Source organism: Pararge aegeria, chromosome 2 (genome assembly GCF_905163445.1).
Source record: "Pararge aegeria chromosome 2, ilParAegt1.1, whole genome shotgun sequence".
Classification (NCBI taxonomy): Eukaryota; Metazoa; Arthropoda; class Insecta; order Lepidoptera; family Nymphalidae; genus Pararge; species Pararge aegeria.
In genome coordinates, this window is record NC_053181.1 from 14,181,616 (window position 1) to 14,198,221 (window position 16,606).

At 37.0% G+C, this 16,606-nt stretch overlaps 2 protein-coding genes across 3 annotated transcripts; one reads left to right on the forward strand and one right to left on the reverse strand.

The window, feature by feature from the left end:
* Nucleotides 1-5,707: 5,707 nt before the first annotated feature.
* Nucleotides 5,708-15,230, reverse strand: LOC120632598 (eukaryotic translation initiation factor 3 subunit E). Its single transcript, XM_039902528.1, has 9 exons — nucleotides 15,017-15,230; nucleotides 14,728-14,844; nucleotides 13,820-13,987; nucleotides 13,429-13,551; nucleotides 8,524-8,765; nucleotides 7,861-7,995; nucleotides 7,013-7,207; nucleotides 6,337-6,571; nucleotides 5,708-5,805 (listed from the first exon to the last, which is right to left on the reverse strand). Exons 1-9 carry the CDS (start codon nucleotides 15,110-15,112, stop codon nucleotides 5,779-5,781), a joined length of 1,338 nt encoding a protein of 445 aa, XP_039758462.1. The 5' UTR covers nucleotides 15,113-15,230; the 3' UTR covers nucleotides 5,708-5,778.
* Nucleotides 10,354-12,375, forward strand: LOC120632607 (zinc finger protein 808-like). 2 transcript variants are annotated; one of them, XM_039902548.1, is made up of 4 exons: nucleotides 10,354-10,772; nucleotides 11,451-11,698; nucleotides 12,015-12,189; nucleotides 12,276-12,375. In XM_039902548.1, the coding sequence occupies exons 1-4, from the start codon at nucleotides 10,584-10,586 to the stop codon at nucleotides 12,294-12,296; spliced, it is 633 nt and encodes a 210-aa protein (XP_039758482.1). In that variant the 5' UTR covers nucleotides 10,354-10,583; the 3' UTR covers nucleotides 12,297-12,375. The 2 variants fall into 2 exon arrangements, with proteins under 2 accessions (XP_039758482.1, XP_039758474.1); XM_039902540.1 differs by having other exon boundaries at nucleotides 10,354-11,698.
* Nucleotides 15,231-16,606: the final 1,376 nt, after the last annotated feature.

The following is a 16,606-nucleotide window of genomic DNA, read 5'->3' on the forward strand; positions in this document are numbered from 1 at the left end:
TGCTTATAGGATGACAATGCTTGTATACGTAATATATTCTTATAAATGTTTTGAAATACCATAATAATTTTTTAAAAATAGGTTTCCTCAATGCGGGGTCTTTAGGAACTATGCACGATGAATTCTTAGTTGCTATGGGTCGTGTTCAGGTTGACATCATGGCAATCAATGAAACCTGGCTTCATGATGGCGAGGAAGGCCGTGCGCCCTCTGTCCCCGACTATAGACTTTTGCATATTCCTCGTCCGGTCACAGTGCGCAGTGGCCGTGGTGGAGGCGTTGGTTTTTATATCAGAAAGGGACTCAAGTTGAGGCCCTGTCCGTTCCCCAGGCACGAAACTGTTGAGCAAATGTGGCTAGGTCTCGCCGTCAACTCGCTTAATATTGCTATTGGTACAGCCTACAGGCCCCCGTGGTTAAATGTTGATCTTTTCTTGGACGTCCTTACAGATACTATTCAGGCATTGTCTAGCTATGAGCATATTATACTGCTAGGAGATTTTAATATTAACTTATTGAACAGTAATGAAACTAAAAGCATTAAGCTGACAGACTTTTTTAATTATTTGCAATTGACACAATTAATTACTTCCCCGACACATTTTACTGATTCTAGTGAAACACTTATAGATATTATAGTTACGGATCTCCCTGTTAGAAGTGTAAATGTAACATCTATCCCGTCTTTGAGTAGTCACGCCCTTCTAGACTGTGTTTTGTGTATCAAGAAGAGAAAAATTCGCCCAAAAACTGTTGTGTACAGGCCTCTTAAGAGTGTATGCATGGATACTTTTAATAGGGATCTCGATGCTATACCATGGGTTGACGTTTCGTCTGCGGACTGCGTCAATGACATGCTATCGGTTTTTAATAATTGTTTAAATGAATTGTTTGATAAACATGCACCAAAAAAAACAAGAGTTTTCAGAGAGAGATACAGTCCTTGGATTACATCTAACGTAAAACTTATGATGAAATTGCGAGATGATGCGCATATTCGGTGGCGGTATGATAAATCAGACGTTAATAAAACATCTTATAAACAATACAAGCATTTGGCTGTGGAGGCTATACATAATGAGAAATGTTCTTTTTTTAAACAAAACATTAACAGTAAGCTTAAATATCCAAAGGTCCTATGGCAAAATTTAAAAAGGACAGTCTTGCCTAATAATCCGAACCAATTGCCGGCACATTTCACTAATGCAGATGCTATTAATGCACATTTTCTTAATGTCCCAGGATCGAATCACGTCTCTTTCTCTCAATTAACTTTTTATGAGTTCAATAAACTATATGAGGACACTTTTTCTCTTAACACAGTCTCTGATACCGTAATCTTTGAAATACTTAAGCGGTTACATTCTAATGCTGAGGGTATAGATAAAATAACATTAGATATGATTTTTATGTCACTTCCTCAAAGTTTAGATAGCATTCGATCCATTGTTAACGCGTCTATAACTACTTCTGTTTTTCCGAATGACTGGAAAGTTGCACTAATTCGTCCACTCCCGAAAATTTCTAACCCTCTCACGCCAAAGGATCTTCGTCCTATAAGTATTTTGCCTTGCTTATCGAAGGTATTAGAAAAAGTTGTGTGTTCTCAGGTGTCGGCTTATATTGAGAAGCAAAAAATTTTGCCGGATTATCAATCAGGTTTTAGGGCTGGTCGTGGTACTGTTACGGCACTGTTGGATGTGACTGACAACATTCTTAGAGCACAGGATTTGGGTATGTGCACACTGTTGGTGCTTCTTGACTTCTCTCGGGCATTTGACAGTATCAATACAGCACTTTTATTATCAAAGTTATCGCATTATGGCTTTACTGTTGATACTGTCAAGTGGTTTGAGAGTTATCTTAGCAAAAGAGCACAAATTGTGGAAATTGTACTCGAGGATGGTAAGGTGCATCGTTCGGCGCCGGTGCCAGTCAATAGAGGCGTGCCACAGGGCTCAGTCCTTGGTCCTCTTCTTTTTATATTGTATTCTGCTGATGTTGCTAAGCAGATCTTACACTGTAAATATCATATGTATGCAGATGATTTGCAACTCTACTACCATTTCAAGGCAGAAAACCTCGATGACGCTGTTCGTTTTGTTAATGCAGACTTGGGCCGAATAGGGGCTTGGGCAGACCGTAATTCTCTTGTACTTAATCCGTCAAAGTCGAAGTATATACTATTCGGTTCTGCAAAGCAACTATATAAGCTTCGTTCCGGTGTTAGTATAGATATTGAGGGCTGCGCCATAGAGAGAGTCTGCAAAGCTCGAAATTTGGGATTGCTCATGGATGCAGATTTGAGGTTCGAGGAACACTTAGCAGAAGTAGTTCGCAATTGTTTCTACAGACTAAAGATACTCTACAAGGTCCGTCAGTATCTTTCAGTAGAAGTGCGCTTACAGCTAGTAGAGGCTTTGGTGCTGTCTAAACTAAACTACGCGGATGTTGTGTTCGGTCCTCGATTGCTGTGCCGTACGAAGCGTCTCATCCAGAGAGTGCAGAATGCATGTGCGAGGTTTTGTTTCGACATACCTCCTAGAACCCATGTAACTCCTTTCTTAAACAATCATCACTTGTTAAAAATGGGTTCTAGAAGGAAGTTGCATCTTGCAGGTCTTCTCTATGGCGTAATAAAGCAAGGTAAGCCTTTGTATTTAATAAATAAACTGAATTGGGTTAGTGACGATGAAAGGAAGCTTCGAAGCAGTCGGAACCAGCTTCGCATCCCACTTCATCGTACTGCTGCGTTTAGGGGCTCGTTCACGTACTCCGCCACGAAGTGTTGGAATAATATTCCTCCGCCAATCAAGAACTTTAAAAGTAAGTTTGGATTTAAGAACCAAATTAAACAATATTTATTGGCCAAACAGGTGGAATTCCAAGAACATGTGGCGGAGTCATCTTTTCTCTAGAGACAGTCTGTATACTTTACTATACTTTACTTTACCACTTAATAATTTTATCACTATTATATTACACTGTGTATCTTAATAAATTTATGATATATGTACGTTTTTATTTTCAAGTTTATATAAATATATGTTACTTTAGTTTATTATTATTATTGTTGTGGATTTATTTAGTTAGTTTTTTTTTTTTAAACTAAGCTTAAAATGTGGTCAGTAGATGGCTACGTATTTCCGTGGTGTTACCTGGTACAAGGTGCCAACTGAAAATCAGCGCTGTATGCTCCCACTGGCGCATGCAGCACAATGCTGAGCTGGCACCTTTTTTCTAGGTTGTGCCACACATAACATATGTGGTGTTGTGAATATTGTAATGTGTGGCGCAATGTAAAAAATAAATGTTTCTTTCTTTCTTTCTTTAAACCACTGAATTAAAATGAAACTGCACAATAGAAGTTCATACCTACTACGAGGTATACATACATAGTTTTTATCCAAAAATTTAGTTCGGTTCCTTTAAGAGAGGAAATGAAAGTGTTTAACGATTTTACACCATAACTTCGTCAAATGTAAGCAGGTTAGGTATACTAGCAATTAAGTTTTGCCCAAATTTCTTGTTGATCTGAATAATATGATTGGAATTAGAGGACAGAACGCCTCAGTGGACAGCAGAAAATCCTTCACTTAAAGCTTAACGATATTGAATACATGAAGTTACGAACATTTATCTGGATTTCGGTGCTAGGACTAGGTTAACTTTTAAATTACGAATAATATACAATGCCATTTCGATTCTTTCTTTAAAGATTACTATTCTTTGTTAGTGATAAGAGCTGAGACTGATGGATACCAAATTATCTTTCAAGCTTCCAGAGACGGGCACCCATCTGATTACTGATTTGGGTCAACGTTGCTTACCTAGTGATATCGACTAATATGTAGTGCTGCTGTTAAGCCACACATTATTAATACAGTGCACATTACAAGTGCAATTCCAAGCCCTGACTGACTGATAATCACCACAGCCTTAATCGCTGTTTAGAAACTTGAAATGTTGACAGTAGGGTTTAAATAGGGGCTTGAATTTTGTATGAAAGTTTGAGATTTTTCAAGTTATATCGATAAAACTTTGTTTTGTGGTCAAAGTGAAATAAAGAATTATGTGTAGGTACAGGAAGGTAGACAGTTGGCCCACTAAGCACAAACTATTGATCGGCTTTGAGTGAAATTTGGTGCAATACTTCGAGTTAACATTTTATCGATTACTTAGTTAGTCTTTTGTGATAGGAGCTGAAACTAAAGTACGCCGAATTCTCTTTCAAATATCCAAAATTGGTCACCCATCCATTAAGTGACTTCAGTAAACGTTGCTTAACGAGCTCCATCTACAATTTCTGAATGCTCCTTATATGTAACACATATCAATTAATAACAGTCAATCGTGACAGGGAGTGATAGATATTTGGTGAGATGGAACTGTGGTAGGTAATGTTGATTGCGAAAGTTTGTCTTTCTGTTTGTTTACTATCTATGTTTGGTGAAATCTTAGCCGACTTTGATGGAATTTGGTACAAGGACATTAAAAAAGTGGTATTTTTAAAAGGCTTAGCAAAAGCGACATTGCATAATTTAAAGGCCGGGCAAAAATAATGTTCATACGCGATTCTTTATAAACCTGAACGTGGACGAAGTCGCGGGAAAAAAACTAGGCAGTAAATATTTTCTCAATCTTTTTCTCTTTCATTTTTAACTCTCTCCAAAAGATCTATGCCCAGTCAATAGGTTAATATGATGATGATTGATACGCGCCGACGTCTTAATCTTCGCACACGTCTGGATAGACGCGGGGAAAGCTGATCAGGGCTCGCTGGCATGTGCCCTCTGCAGATGGTGTCCTGCCGCGTGCCGTAACTACGGCACGATCGTCGAATCTGCTCCGGTTGGAGCACTTCTTTCCACGTATTTGAGGCCGATTAGGTAACGTTTCCTGGAGATGAGGGAACGGCCTATCCGTCCTGTACTTCATCATCATCACCATCATTGTCTTCAATGTCATTTTGGACTTCTTCTTGAGGGACTGGATCGATAAGATCTCTTGGCCTTCTATAGGCTCTTTTGTCTGGAGGGCGGGCGTGCCACGGGACGACGTGCCTTAATTTGGAGGTACACGGAGATCTCAGTCTGACAAACACATGTTGGGTGAGTTGGGTTGATAAGCGCCGCAACAGCGGGGCAAGCTACGCGCATATTTCTATAGTTACAGGAAAAGAGAGGGGGTACGGCGCGCGGGGAGAGGCGCATAGTATGGACTCGCGAAGCCTAACTTTGGCGTCACGCGGTTAATAGTTTTACCTGCAAAATGTGTTGAAATGGAAAATATAAGTTTTGTTATATGCATATCAGTGTTTGACTTAACATGATAACAGACTGAATTGGATCAACATTTTTAATAGAATTGATTCAATTCTTCTGTTATCAGGTTTCGTAATGATGGATCATTAAATACGGTTTGGTCACACTTAGTTCTTTTTTTTCTGGTCTGGTCCGGTGGGACGCTCTGAGGCCGTGGCAAATAGGTAGGTAAACGTCTTTGCCGGTAGGGTACCGCCAAGCTATTCAGAGTTCCTGTACGATGGCGCAACGAAACCCATTAGGTTTCTAACTGCCTTACTCCTATCTCGTTATTATATTAATACATTAAGTGAATCATCATTTAACCAGCAGGAGAGCAGTTGAAAGCTTTAATATAGTGAAATAAAAAAAACTTGTTCAGTTAGGATGTAAAACAAAATAACCATATTTAGGTATGTATTTATTAAAATGCTTCATTTACAAAAAAAATACTTTCATAAAGAAACTTCTTAACCTAAAATTCTTGTGCACCCCAACGAATCTGAAAGGAAGAATAAAAGTTAGACTTCGCATTACAACTTAATGGAAACACAGCTGCAGATGGAAGCTGGTTTAACTATTCTGGTAAACGGGCCGACTGACGGAATTTTTTTCTTCGACGCATAGTATGGTAAAATGATCCCACGTGTTGTGTTTATTTTTAATCATAATTTTACCATACTACAAGGTAAGGATAGAGTATGTGAAGGAGAACTAACAAAACTCTCCAGTCGACATTGTTAGGTTTACAACAGTGACTGGCAGAGTGGCAGGTTTCATGCCGCCTAGACTCTATAATACCTCTGTCTTAATCATGGGGACAATCATGGGGGCAATAGCTGAGGGTCTCCTCAAAAAGTACAATAGTATGCTCAGACAATACACAATTTTTTTTAAACCACAATTCAGATCACTCCACACAATAAAGGCTACAAAAAACACATAGGGAGCAAATGTTACAGAGTTGTAATCTATCATAACGAAAAAAGAAACAGAAAACATAATTGATAAAAAAATAGACAGAAATTCTTACGTCTTGATTGCGGGCCTTTTGTTTCCTCTCGACTAATGACGTCAGGGCATCTGACCGCACCGCCAAAGAGTCGATCCTCTCCACAAGTTGTTGGTAGGGCGAGAGTGGCTGCGCTCCCATGACCACGTGACCTAACTTTGAGTCAATTTTAGCATCCAAACGAGCATTACGGATCAAATTCACAATCCAGCATTCTGCTTCATCTGGCTGCATGTTTAAATTCTCTGCTAACATTCTGAAAAAAAAAAAAGGTTGCATGTATCCATATAGGTAAGTGGTTATCTGTTTTTTAGTTAGTAGAAACTCATTCTTGAATCACGATTCAAAGTTGACAACTCTTTTGTTTAAATACCTAGATTACAATTTTAATGTTTTGACTGACTAAACTAACTATCTGATCCGTTATTTTGTCTCGCACCCCATCTAGGATTGGAATTTTTTATAGTGTACTGTATTCGACTCGATGGATACCCCTTTTATTTGAGTATATCAGACCATCGGGTGTATCAGATCCATCGGTGAATAGGAATGGATTAAAATTTCAATTACTAATTTTAAACTAGACTGGTATAGGCAAGCTAAACAAAACCGTTTAAAAACAAGCAAGTACGAACTACTTCTCGCCTTTCAAGGAAACGGAAAGAAGAAACAATTACAAAAGTCTTAAAATTCATACCCAATACTGATAACTTGATGGATGCGGCAGAAAGTTTCGAAAATCATGAGGCGAGCGTTTTCAACAAACTCCTCCAAACAGGCGATCAAGAAGAAGTCTGTCAAGAGCACAGCTTGGCACTGATTTAACTTCCTTCGCGCAGCTTCAAAATCGAAGTTTACGTACAAATGCTCAATGAACTCAGTTATTGGGTCCCTGAAAAAAATTATTACCAATAATTTATAGCGATAATACTACCCAAAATTGATTCCTTTTCGAAGTGACTTCCAAGCATCACTCTTTTGTGACGGCAGTATTTGGCGTTCTGAACAAATTTATGGAAATATATCAATCATGCCAAGGGTAGTGGCAACCGGCGTGGCGGCCGTACATTTATTCGAGATTTTTCGTCCTCTGAATGTCCGGTGTTGTGTAGGTTGATTAGAATACAGTTGTGGCCACCCGTCCTTTTCCCGCGGGTATCGTAAAAGGCGACTAAGGAAATATGACTGAGAACGGGTAGCGGGGTCCTTTGGGTTAATGCTGCCATCTATGGCGATCCAGTCTGTCCAGCGTGTGGATTATAGGCAAACTCCTTCCGTTAGGAGACGCTTTATTCCAGCAGTGGACTGCTAGAAGCTAATGATTGATGAATTTTCCGTGCCCAGCACGTTATAAAAGCATATTCTGGACAATTAATTAGCACTTTGATGTCGCCATTTTTCATTACTTTGATCGGTCTCAACGTAGCTAGCGAGGTAACAGAATTCAATATCTCAGGCTTGCAAAAGTTTAAGCTGTGTGAACAGATGTGTGTACAGAATTTTAAAACGAATTCTAAAATTTGCGATCCGCTTTTGTTAACTTACCTGTAAGTATATGCTTCTTGCTGGATAACTTTCACTAAATCCTTGAGAGCGTTTCTGCGCGAACGATTGATGATAACGGCGGTGGCCAAGTAGCGGAGGATGTGCGGGCACATTGTCTGGATAGCATTTAAATACCTGCAAGACAGTGCCAAAATGAAGGGAGGTTAAACGAAACCACCCAGTCGTATAACTCTTAGTTGAAAAATAGGTACAGCTTTGAATTATTCCTATTTGATCAACTATTCTCTACTACAGATGATAGGCGTTAGAAATACTCCTAGGTTCTTTACCACTGAGCTTTTTACGACCCCCGACACACGAAAACACCGGCAACGTGATAAACAGCTGCGTGGTTCTGAGAGGACACCCGTGCGCTGTAGTGAGCCAGTAATCCTTACTAATATTATGAAAGTAAAAGTGAGTTGTTTGTTTCTCCTTCTGCCACGCTTTACCTAAGCAACCTTCATCTTGTATTTTTCCACAGTTTAAAAAAACGCAGAGTAACGTAGGCTCCTTTATGCCAGTAAAACAAACAGATCCCACGGGATTTGTAAAAACCGTAATAATATCGGACGAACTAGGCGAGCATGCATAATTGAATGCATCGCCTAAAGAAGTTATACGTTAAAAAAATCAACAAAATTTTACGAATACGTTACGTACAGAGGTTTGTATAAGAACATTTCGATTATAAGGTCACGGCCCTTGACGTGGTTGAAGAACACGAAGAGGGACCAGTGCACCAGCCACGTGCGCTGCTGAAGTGCGTGCATGTTACTGGCAGTGGCACCCCCGCCGCCGTTGTCGATGAACTCGCGTAGCTTAGTCAGATCGTCGAGAGCACCGTCCCAATTTTGAACCAGGATTTCACTGGCCAGTTTTCCCCACAGAACCGAAAGATAGTTCTAGAAAAAAAATACGTACATATTGTTATATTGTTACAAAGAATCTTAATGCCAGAATCGTTAACTTAACGTGTAGGCACTTATGTGTGTGTGATTGTGAGTGATTACCGAAGTAGTAACCAAATAATTCCGAGAATAGACATAATTCGAAAGGTTTGTTTTGTTTAAGACTCCCGTTAAAAGAAGGTTCTAGCCTCCGAAACGGTACAAAAGTGACGCGTGAGGAACGCCGGACGCCACCGAAGTGAAGCAACAATGAAGTGATGCTTTAGTGAAACTAATGTAAAGTGTTAAACATAGTGTCTTGGCTACCATTGCACCTGCGATTAGAAGTGTGTTCCGAAACTTTATATCAAAATTTCTTACAAGAGTCATCAGGTGTTCATAAACCAAATCAACAAATACATCATCATCATCATCATCACATCAACCCATGACCGGCCCACTACAGAAGCACGGGTCTCCACACATCTTTGAGGACATTATGGAAAACTCAGGCATGCAGGTTTCCGCACGATGTTTTCCTTCACCGTTAAAGCAAGTGACATTCTAAATCTTAATCGACACGAAATATTTCCTGATTAATATTATAAATGCGAAAGTGTGTTTGGTTGATATTTTGTTTGACCTTCCTTCACGCCCTGACTAAGAAAAAAATAGATTAGATTTTTTGACATAGAGTTAGTTAAAAGGACGGAGTAAATAACGTAGGCTGCCAATCCAGGCTAAATAATAAGAAAAAGTTTAACAATCCGCACTTGGCCAGCGTGATATAAATACGACCTAAGCCATTCGCATGTGCGTTGCGTGTCACAAGTGCGTTGCGTTGCGTCGTAGCTGTATGATTATCTATACAACATGTAACCGAATTATGAAATACTGTTGAAAGGTGCAAAAGTATATTTCATAAGGAATCGCCCGGTAAAAATATTAAATCCAAAGAAGCATATTTATGTTTCCATACAAACGAATTCAAAACATTGTAAGTATTTACTACTTAGTTAGTACTTATGACAACCCTAATAAAGAGACAGTAGTGACTTGATTTTAGTTTTGAATGTTATGTTAGGGCTGTATCTGATTTCTTTCAGTTAAAACTATGGCAGTGGTTTACTCAAAAACTATTAGCGTTTCAGTTTCATAGATCAGTCTTAGAGACAATAAAGAATGTGCCTTTAAAGCCTGTGAAGTATTACTTTAATTTAAACGTTGTGTATTTTAAGTGATCGGAATGGATCAACGCATTGCAGTCACGCCTGAGTTGCAAGGATGCAACGCTTTAATGTGATATGTCATTAAAATATATGGAAAACGACGCAGAAACCGCACTGCAACGACGTACCGCAAACGCACTAATAGAGTAAAACTCTACAGTGTTGTATTCTTGCAAAGCAGATGTGGCAAAAATTCGTGGATCCGTTCCGACGACGCAAGGCAACGTATTCATGAGGCATCGCCACCGCTTATGGGTTGCTAATAATGATGAAAGCTAGTTGGAATGGGGCATGCCGATGGGGGAATTTAATGTTTATTAACTTTTGTCACACAAGTTTCTGTAAAAAGTTTTAATTTTAAAAATGCAGCTTCGCTGAAATCCTTGTTCAACAATGAACAATCTTAAACTTAGAAGCAAAAGAAAACTATTTAGGGAAAGATTAGTAAAGTATTCTTTATAAAAACACCTTTCCACCAATAACCATATAAATACTACGTTCCTTTATTCATGTCAGTAAAACCTCTTTCAAAGATTTTTGGTAATCGTATTTCAAACTTAATTTTTTTTAAATTTCTGTCTTATATGCGTCACAATTGTCATTCATGAACAAGATGTCTAAGCATAATTCAGCAAAAATAATAGTTCATAAGTTTGAGGAAGAGACTAATTTTAAAACTTTATATATTATTATTGGTGATAAAGACAAAGATCTAACGGATATAAAATTTAGTGTATGGCATGATGGCAAAGCTGAAGTTGATAAGAAAGAAAAAGATAAATCTCGTCTAGTGGTAAAAATGGTTTCTGATGATAATATCAGTCTTTTGAATTTAGATTCCTGCTTTAAGGTAGTAGACTATACAGATAAATACTTAGACAACATTCTGAATAAACATAATCATGTAAAAGATGAAATTAATGTTTCCCCAAGAAGCGATAATTTAAGTGAGACCAATAGTAGTTTAAATATGTACAAGAAGTATTATGAAGCACTTAATAGACAACCAAATTTTAACGTGACACCAAAAGTATGTAAAATGCCTCAACTATACACAAAGCAGTTCATTTTCGGAAACAAAACTGGTGATGCAATAGATCCACTTGAATGTTGTTTAGAAAAAGTAAAAAAGAACAATGCCTTAATAATGGAAAACATTCATATGCTAAACAGAACTTTAAATTATACTAAAAAGAAAGAAATATTAGACATAATGAATCCAAAACCATTACGGTCATATCCCTGCAGTGCATGCGGAAAGTGTTTTGTTTACGAGACTGGTCTACGTAGACATTATTCTGTGAGACATGCCAATCTAGATACGCAACCGCGTTGGCAGTTAGTGTGGACCTGTAATGATTGCTTTCAGGTCTGGCCAAAGCAGGATTTGGCCGTAAGGCATGCATACCAGTGCTGTAAAACAAATAATATTGACTTTGTCCAGGAAATTAAAACCTCGTCATTGTTACAGTGCGAATTTTGCGAAAAAGTATATACATGTATACCCAGATTACTGAGACATTCTAAAATGCACACTGTTACAAATAATTACGAATGTAATGCTTGTGATATCGCATTTTCTTGTTACAAAACTGCAGAGCAACATTGGCTGTCATGTCTGTGGTTGAAAATGTATTACCAATTTACGTTGCCAAAGCTGTTACTATGCAATGGTTGTGATCGCAAATTTAGAAACTATGATCAGCTTTACAATCACAGGTGAGCCAACCAAGCCATGTAATAATACAAAAACACAACAGAAAAGTAACAGAAACCGACTAATACTGCAGTTTATGATAAGAATGTACTCATTTTAAGATAATATAAAAACACTTTTTAGAAAAGTTCCCATAATTGAAGACATGTACATTTTTAAAAGTGTTAGGATTTCTATTGATTACACCTCATATCCAGAACGAAACGAAACTGATAGAACTTTCCCCAAAAGACCATTTTAAAATATACTACTATATATAAGTTTAGAGTAAGGAACATACAAATTAAGAATCACCGATTTGTATTATATATATTTAAGGTACAAACTAGGACATTTTATACCGAAGACCTCTGATGAAAAAAATTGTGCATACACACCAACTCTTGTCTACCAATGTGAAGTTTGTGGGCAGTGGTTTAACGCTATATCACAACTACAGGTTCATAGGAGTCAATACCATCCACAATTTGACAATGGAACTACATTTAATATAGTAAGTTAATGATCTACCTTGAAGAGAGAACACATAATGTAGGTAAAGTAATTAACTATGTAACTTAATCAATATATATTCCACAGGATACATCAGAAGTTCCCTAATATTCTGAAGATAAAGGCTTGATAAAACTGGGAAAAGTTACTTATTAATTATTACCATTAAATTGTATTTATGAATAAAATGTTGCAACGAATAAGTGCTTTTATTGGTCTCTTTAAAAAAAAATGTTATCTAATTGTATTGTCAGTTTTTTTAGTAAAAAATTGTAAAATATAATTTACATTTTTATTAATATACATTTTTAATATCCTAACAATTAAAAAAAATTAGTATTCTGTGATACTCATATTTATATGAGAGTTTCAATAATTTTTAATACAATTCATGTTATAAAGGACAAAAAATCATTCATTCGTTTTATCTTAACTTGTTAAATAACTTGGTAAGATCATTCAATTTTCTCCAATGAAGCCGAAAAAAAGAAGAGATAAGTCCATATATACAGATACAGAGATACAGGTGTCTTTTCGTTAAAAGTGCACCTGTATTGTTAATATCAGAGTACTGCACTTTAACCACTTTGCAGTTCCTCAGCATCTGGAGGCTGAGAGGCTGAATTCATTTTTGTTGACGGAGACGCAAAACGGAGCCCTGCGTATATCGCATGCCAAGGTACCCTGGATACACGCCTGAGAATAACTTTGAGCCTCGCGCAAGGATCTATTTGTTTGGTCGAAATGATATCTACTGTCGGCGTCATCGCGTACCTCCAAGTTGCGTTGCTTTTGCGGCTTGTAGTTCTTATTGGATATGGGCCTAAAGCAGATCATTTATGGCTGTACCTATCGATCGCACAGTGGTGATCTGGAGTCGACTCAAATGTTATGAGTACCTCAGCGAGACAGAAAACGTTAATATCAGACTTCTCTGGTATCTTAACTGGTATTCTTGGGAGACTTTAATGCCACGCCAAAATACCGTCCACGCTGGGAGAGTGGTGCCTTAAAATTGCCCTGGACCTGTCTCAGCTGGTCCGCGGAGCAAAACCTTCTGTTTACTGCCTAACTAGACTTTAGCATCAGTAAAGGCCGCTTTTGGCCAGACATTCAATTAACAGTTAGGTTGACAAAAAAAAAAAATCACAAATTAATAAATTAAGTTTTGTAAGTAAATACACATCAGTGGTTATCAGTTAACATAAATTAAACATGTGAGCTGTACCCATTCACTTACCTTATCAGTGGGAGACATTACCAGCTGACAGAAGTAAAGGTACGATGATGACTCAACATAATTACCACACTCATAGCGATATTTGGCTAACTGGTACATGCTGTCAATCATTTCAATTTTGAACTGAAAAACAATTTTACAAATATTAGTGTTACAGAAACAAAAAATCTAATTATGGCTACCAAATTTAATTTTATAGTTCAAATATTTGTAATTTCTGTATCTCTTTATTTTCCTTAAGTAGATATAGTATTATGAGTACAAAATGTATATTCACACTCCCATTCTAATCTTATGGAAAAAGTATCATAAATTTAATTATTTAAAGTACATCTATAACTTAGGGGTAATTATAAAAAGGTTAATATAAATACTATGGAAGATTAAGTACCTCAAACTCCTTGTTTGTAGTTAAGAAGTTTATAAGAGTTTTAGGATCCCTCATGGTTTCTACAGTTTTCATAACATCATCCCGCTGCATGAGTTTCAAGACTGGTTCAACAGCATCTTGCAGTTCCTGAAGTTGTGACAGTACTATGCCTCTCCTTGATTTGATTTCCTGAAAACATAATATATATTTGACTATAGTATAAAGGATTACTTAAATGATAAAAAGCTTGGGTGTGCACAATTGCTCTAACCAGGTTGCTTCTGAAATATTTTCAAACCTCAATGCGAGATGGTGATAACAAAAAAAACCCTATTTGAATAAAGAAAAAGTTTGACTTTGACTTTAACTTAACTTGTGTTACAGTAAATTTATAAAGTGGGTAAATAATTAAACTTTTCATAACTATAGATTCATATTTGCCAGATATTTATTTTCATGACATTGAGTCAGTGGGTATTTTGATATAAATATGACTGCATTATCGATGCACCTCAGTCCTACATAGACTCGAACAATGCAAAATTACCTTCCCGTGTCTTAGTCAGTCTTTTATCACTTCAATACTATTTTATAAAATACTAGCTCTTGCCCCCATTCAATACCAGCTTTAATAACAGTTTTAAAAATCTAATGGGTACTGTTTATTTTTCTAATGTCAAAAGTAGCCTATGTTACTCTCCATCCTTTCAACAATCTATAATGCCAAAAATCAAGCTTAGTTAGGGTGTGAAAAAGGACATACAAAGAAACACACTTTCACATTTATTATATTATAATATAACACTCCCAACTAAATACCATACCCATCAAGTTACCGACTTTGAGCAACATTGCTAATCAATCCAATCAACTGGTTTGTGCTGTCACTACTTATACACTATATACTATGATATGTCATAAAGTCTTACCTCGGGTGTATCTTCATCTGGATATAGCATCCTTCTGATATCAATAACATAATCTATCATGTTTGTTTTACTCAAGATTTCCAACTTAGCTTGCAAAAGTTCTGATTGGTCATAAGTCTGAAAATTTAAGGTTAATCAAATTTCCGGAAAAAAACTACCTTTAAAAATACTAGTTTTCATTTGTTTGATTATTTAGATATAGTTGTCAAACTTGAAATATACAGTAAAATTCAATAATTAATAGTTAATTTCACAGTTTGTTTTAAATACAGTAAAATATGTTGTGTACCTCTTTTGCTGCTAAAAATTCTAATAACGGAAACACAAGATGCCTATCTAAATATTGACCTATTTTAAAGGTAAGATCAAATTTTGAATAACTCATGGTTACAATATGTTATTGATAACAGTTTTTATTGAATACTTTTTCAGAAAAATATAACCATTACACTCGTGTCCAACTCAAGACTTAATGACAGATCACAGAAACAGAAGCAGTCGTTTCACCTCAGCAATAGGACCTAGCTTTGACTGTGAAATTGGCAGATCTACGACCTCAAATACCACACAAAGCCACAGACGTAAAACTAGTGATTTAAAAAAAACCTTTTTAAAATAAACACTACAATAAGAAAATAACAAATAACAAAAAATAGTATTTCGAGCTAATATTTAAGTAATAGCCCAGTGGGTAGGACTACAGGTTAACTTTCAAGTTTCAGATGTCCAAGAATCAGAGGCACGCACCTCTAACTTTTCGTTTTAGCAATTGAAATATAATTTGCTTCAACGGCAGGCTTTCAGGCAGGTTTAAACCTCGTGAGGGTTAAAACCTGCCTGAAAGTTCTCAATAATGGTCTCAAAGGTGCGTGGAGTCCACCAATCCACACTGGGCCAGCGTGGTGGACTACGGCCTTAGCCCCTTCTCATTGTGGGAGGAGCCCCGTGCCCTATAGTGGACCGGTAATGGGTTGATATCATGACGATGATAATGATGCAGCACAATTCTTTTTTTGGCTATTCTATAAATTAAATAGATCACTGTTATTATATTTATAGTACATACGATTGCCTTTATCGTGCCAATGTGCTGAAAAAAAAGTTAGTGTTTACCGAAAAGTTTAAAGAAACTTACCTTTTTACGATATAGAATTTAAAAGTTCAAAGAAATTCACAAATGCTGTTAGTAATAGGCTCACTATGCTCATAATAATAAAAACAATAAAGTTGTTTTCTGAAGGCCAAGAACCTCCATAATCGTTATATTCTTAAAGATCATTTTCTTAGAATGAATGTGGGTATGTATAAGGATGTCGTTGCAGTAGTTAAGAGTCTTACTCCGCTATTCCTTGGCAAAAAGAATAGGCGCAAGCCTGAAGTATTTCGTAACATAAATCGTGTGATAGTATGGAAGGGTAAGGAGATGTAAGGCAGATTCTACAAGGCCCTGTCGGGACCGGATGTAGATAAAATCGCAACTTTATCCTGGTTATAATTTGTTGACCTATTTTGGGAAACCGAGGGTTTTGTCTGTGCAATTATGGAAGAAGTCATCAATACGAGAAACTGCCGAAAAGCGATTATAAAAGATGGCACTCTAGACATTTGTCGAGCATGTCATCGCTCTGGGGAGTCCCTCAGGCATATCATTTCCAGTTGTTCTCATCTTGCTAACGGCGAATACTTGCACAAACATAATCAAGTAGCCAGGATAATCCATCAACAACAAGCTCTTCAGCATGCCCTTATTGATTTTGAGGTACTTTACTATAGGTATGACCCGCAGTCAGTTCATGAAAATAGCTCTACTGGGATAGAACGATTATCACTGACAGGTATATTACATCTAATAGATCTGATTTTGATATAGTGATAGTCG

Excerpts from the sequence above, each read along its gene's own strand:
- LOC120632607 (XM_039902540.1), top strand. The coding sequence starts at position 10,584 with ATGAACAAGATGTCTAAGCATAATTCAGCAAAAATAATAGTTCATAAG. Across the intron at positions 11,699-12,014 it reads GATCAGCTTTACAATCACAG|GTACAAACTAGGACATTTTA; the intron begins GTGAGCCAACCA and ends TATATATTTAAG. Across the intron at positions 12,190-12,275 it reads ATGGAACTACATTTAATATA|GATACATCAGAAGTTCCCTA; the intron begins GTAAGTTAATGA and ends TATATTCCACAG.
- LOC120632598 (XM_039902528.1), bottom strand. The coding sequence starts at position 15,112 with ATGAGTTATTCAAAATTTGATCTTACCTTTAAAATAGGTCAATATTTA. Across the intron at positions 14,845-15,016 it reads AATTTTTAGCAGCAAAAGAG|ACTTATGACCAATCAGAACT; the intron begins GTACACAACATA and ends TTAAATTTTCAG. Across the intron at positions 5,806-6,336 it reads AAAAGGCCCGCAATCAAGAC|ATTCGTTGGGGTGCACAAGA; the intron begins GTAAGAATTTCT and ends TCTTCCTTTCAG.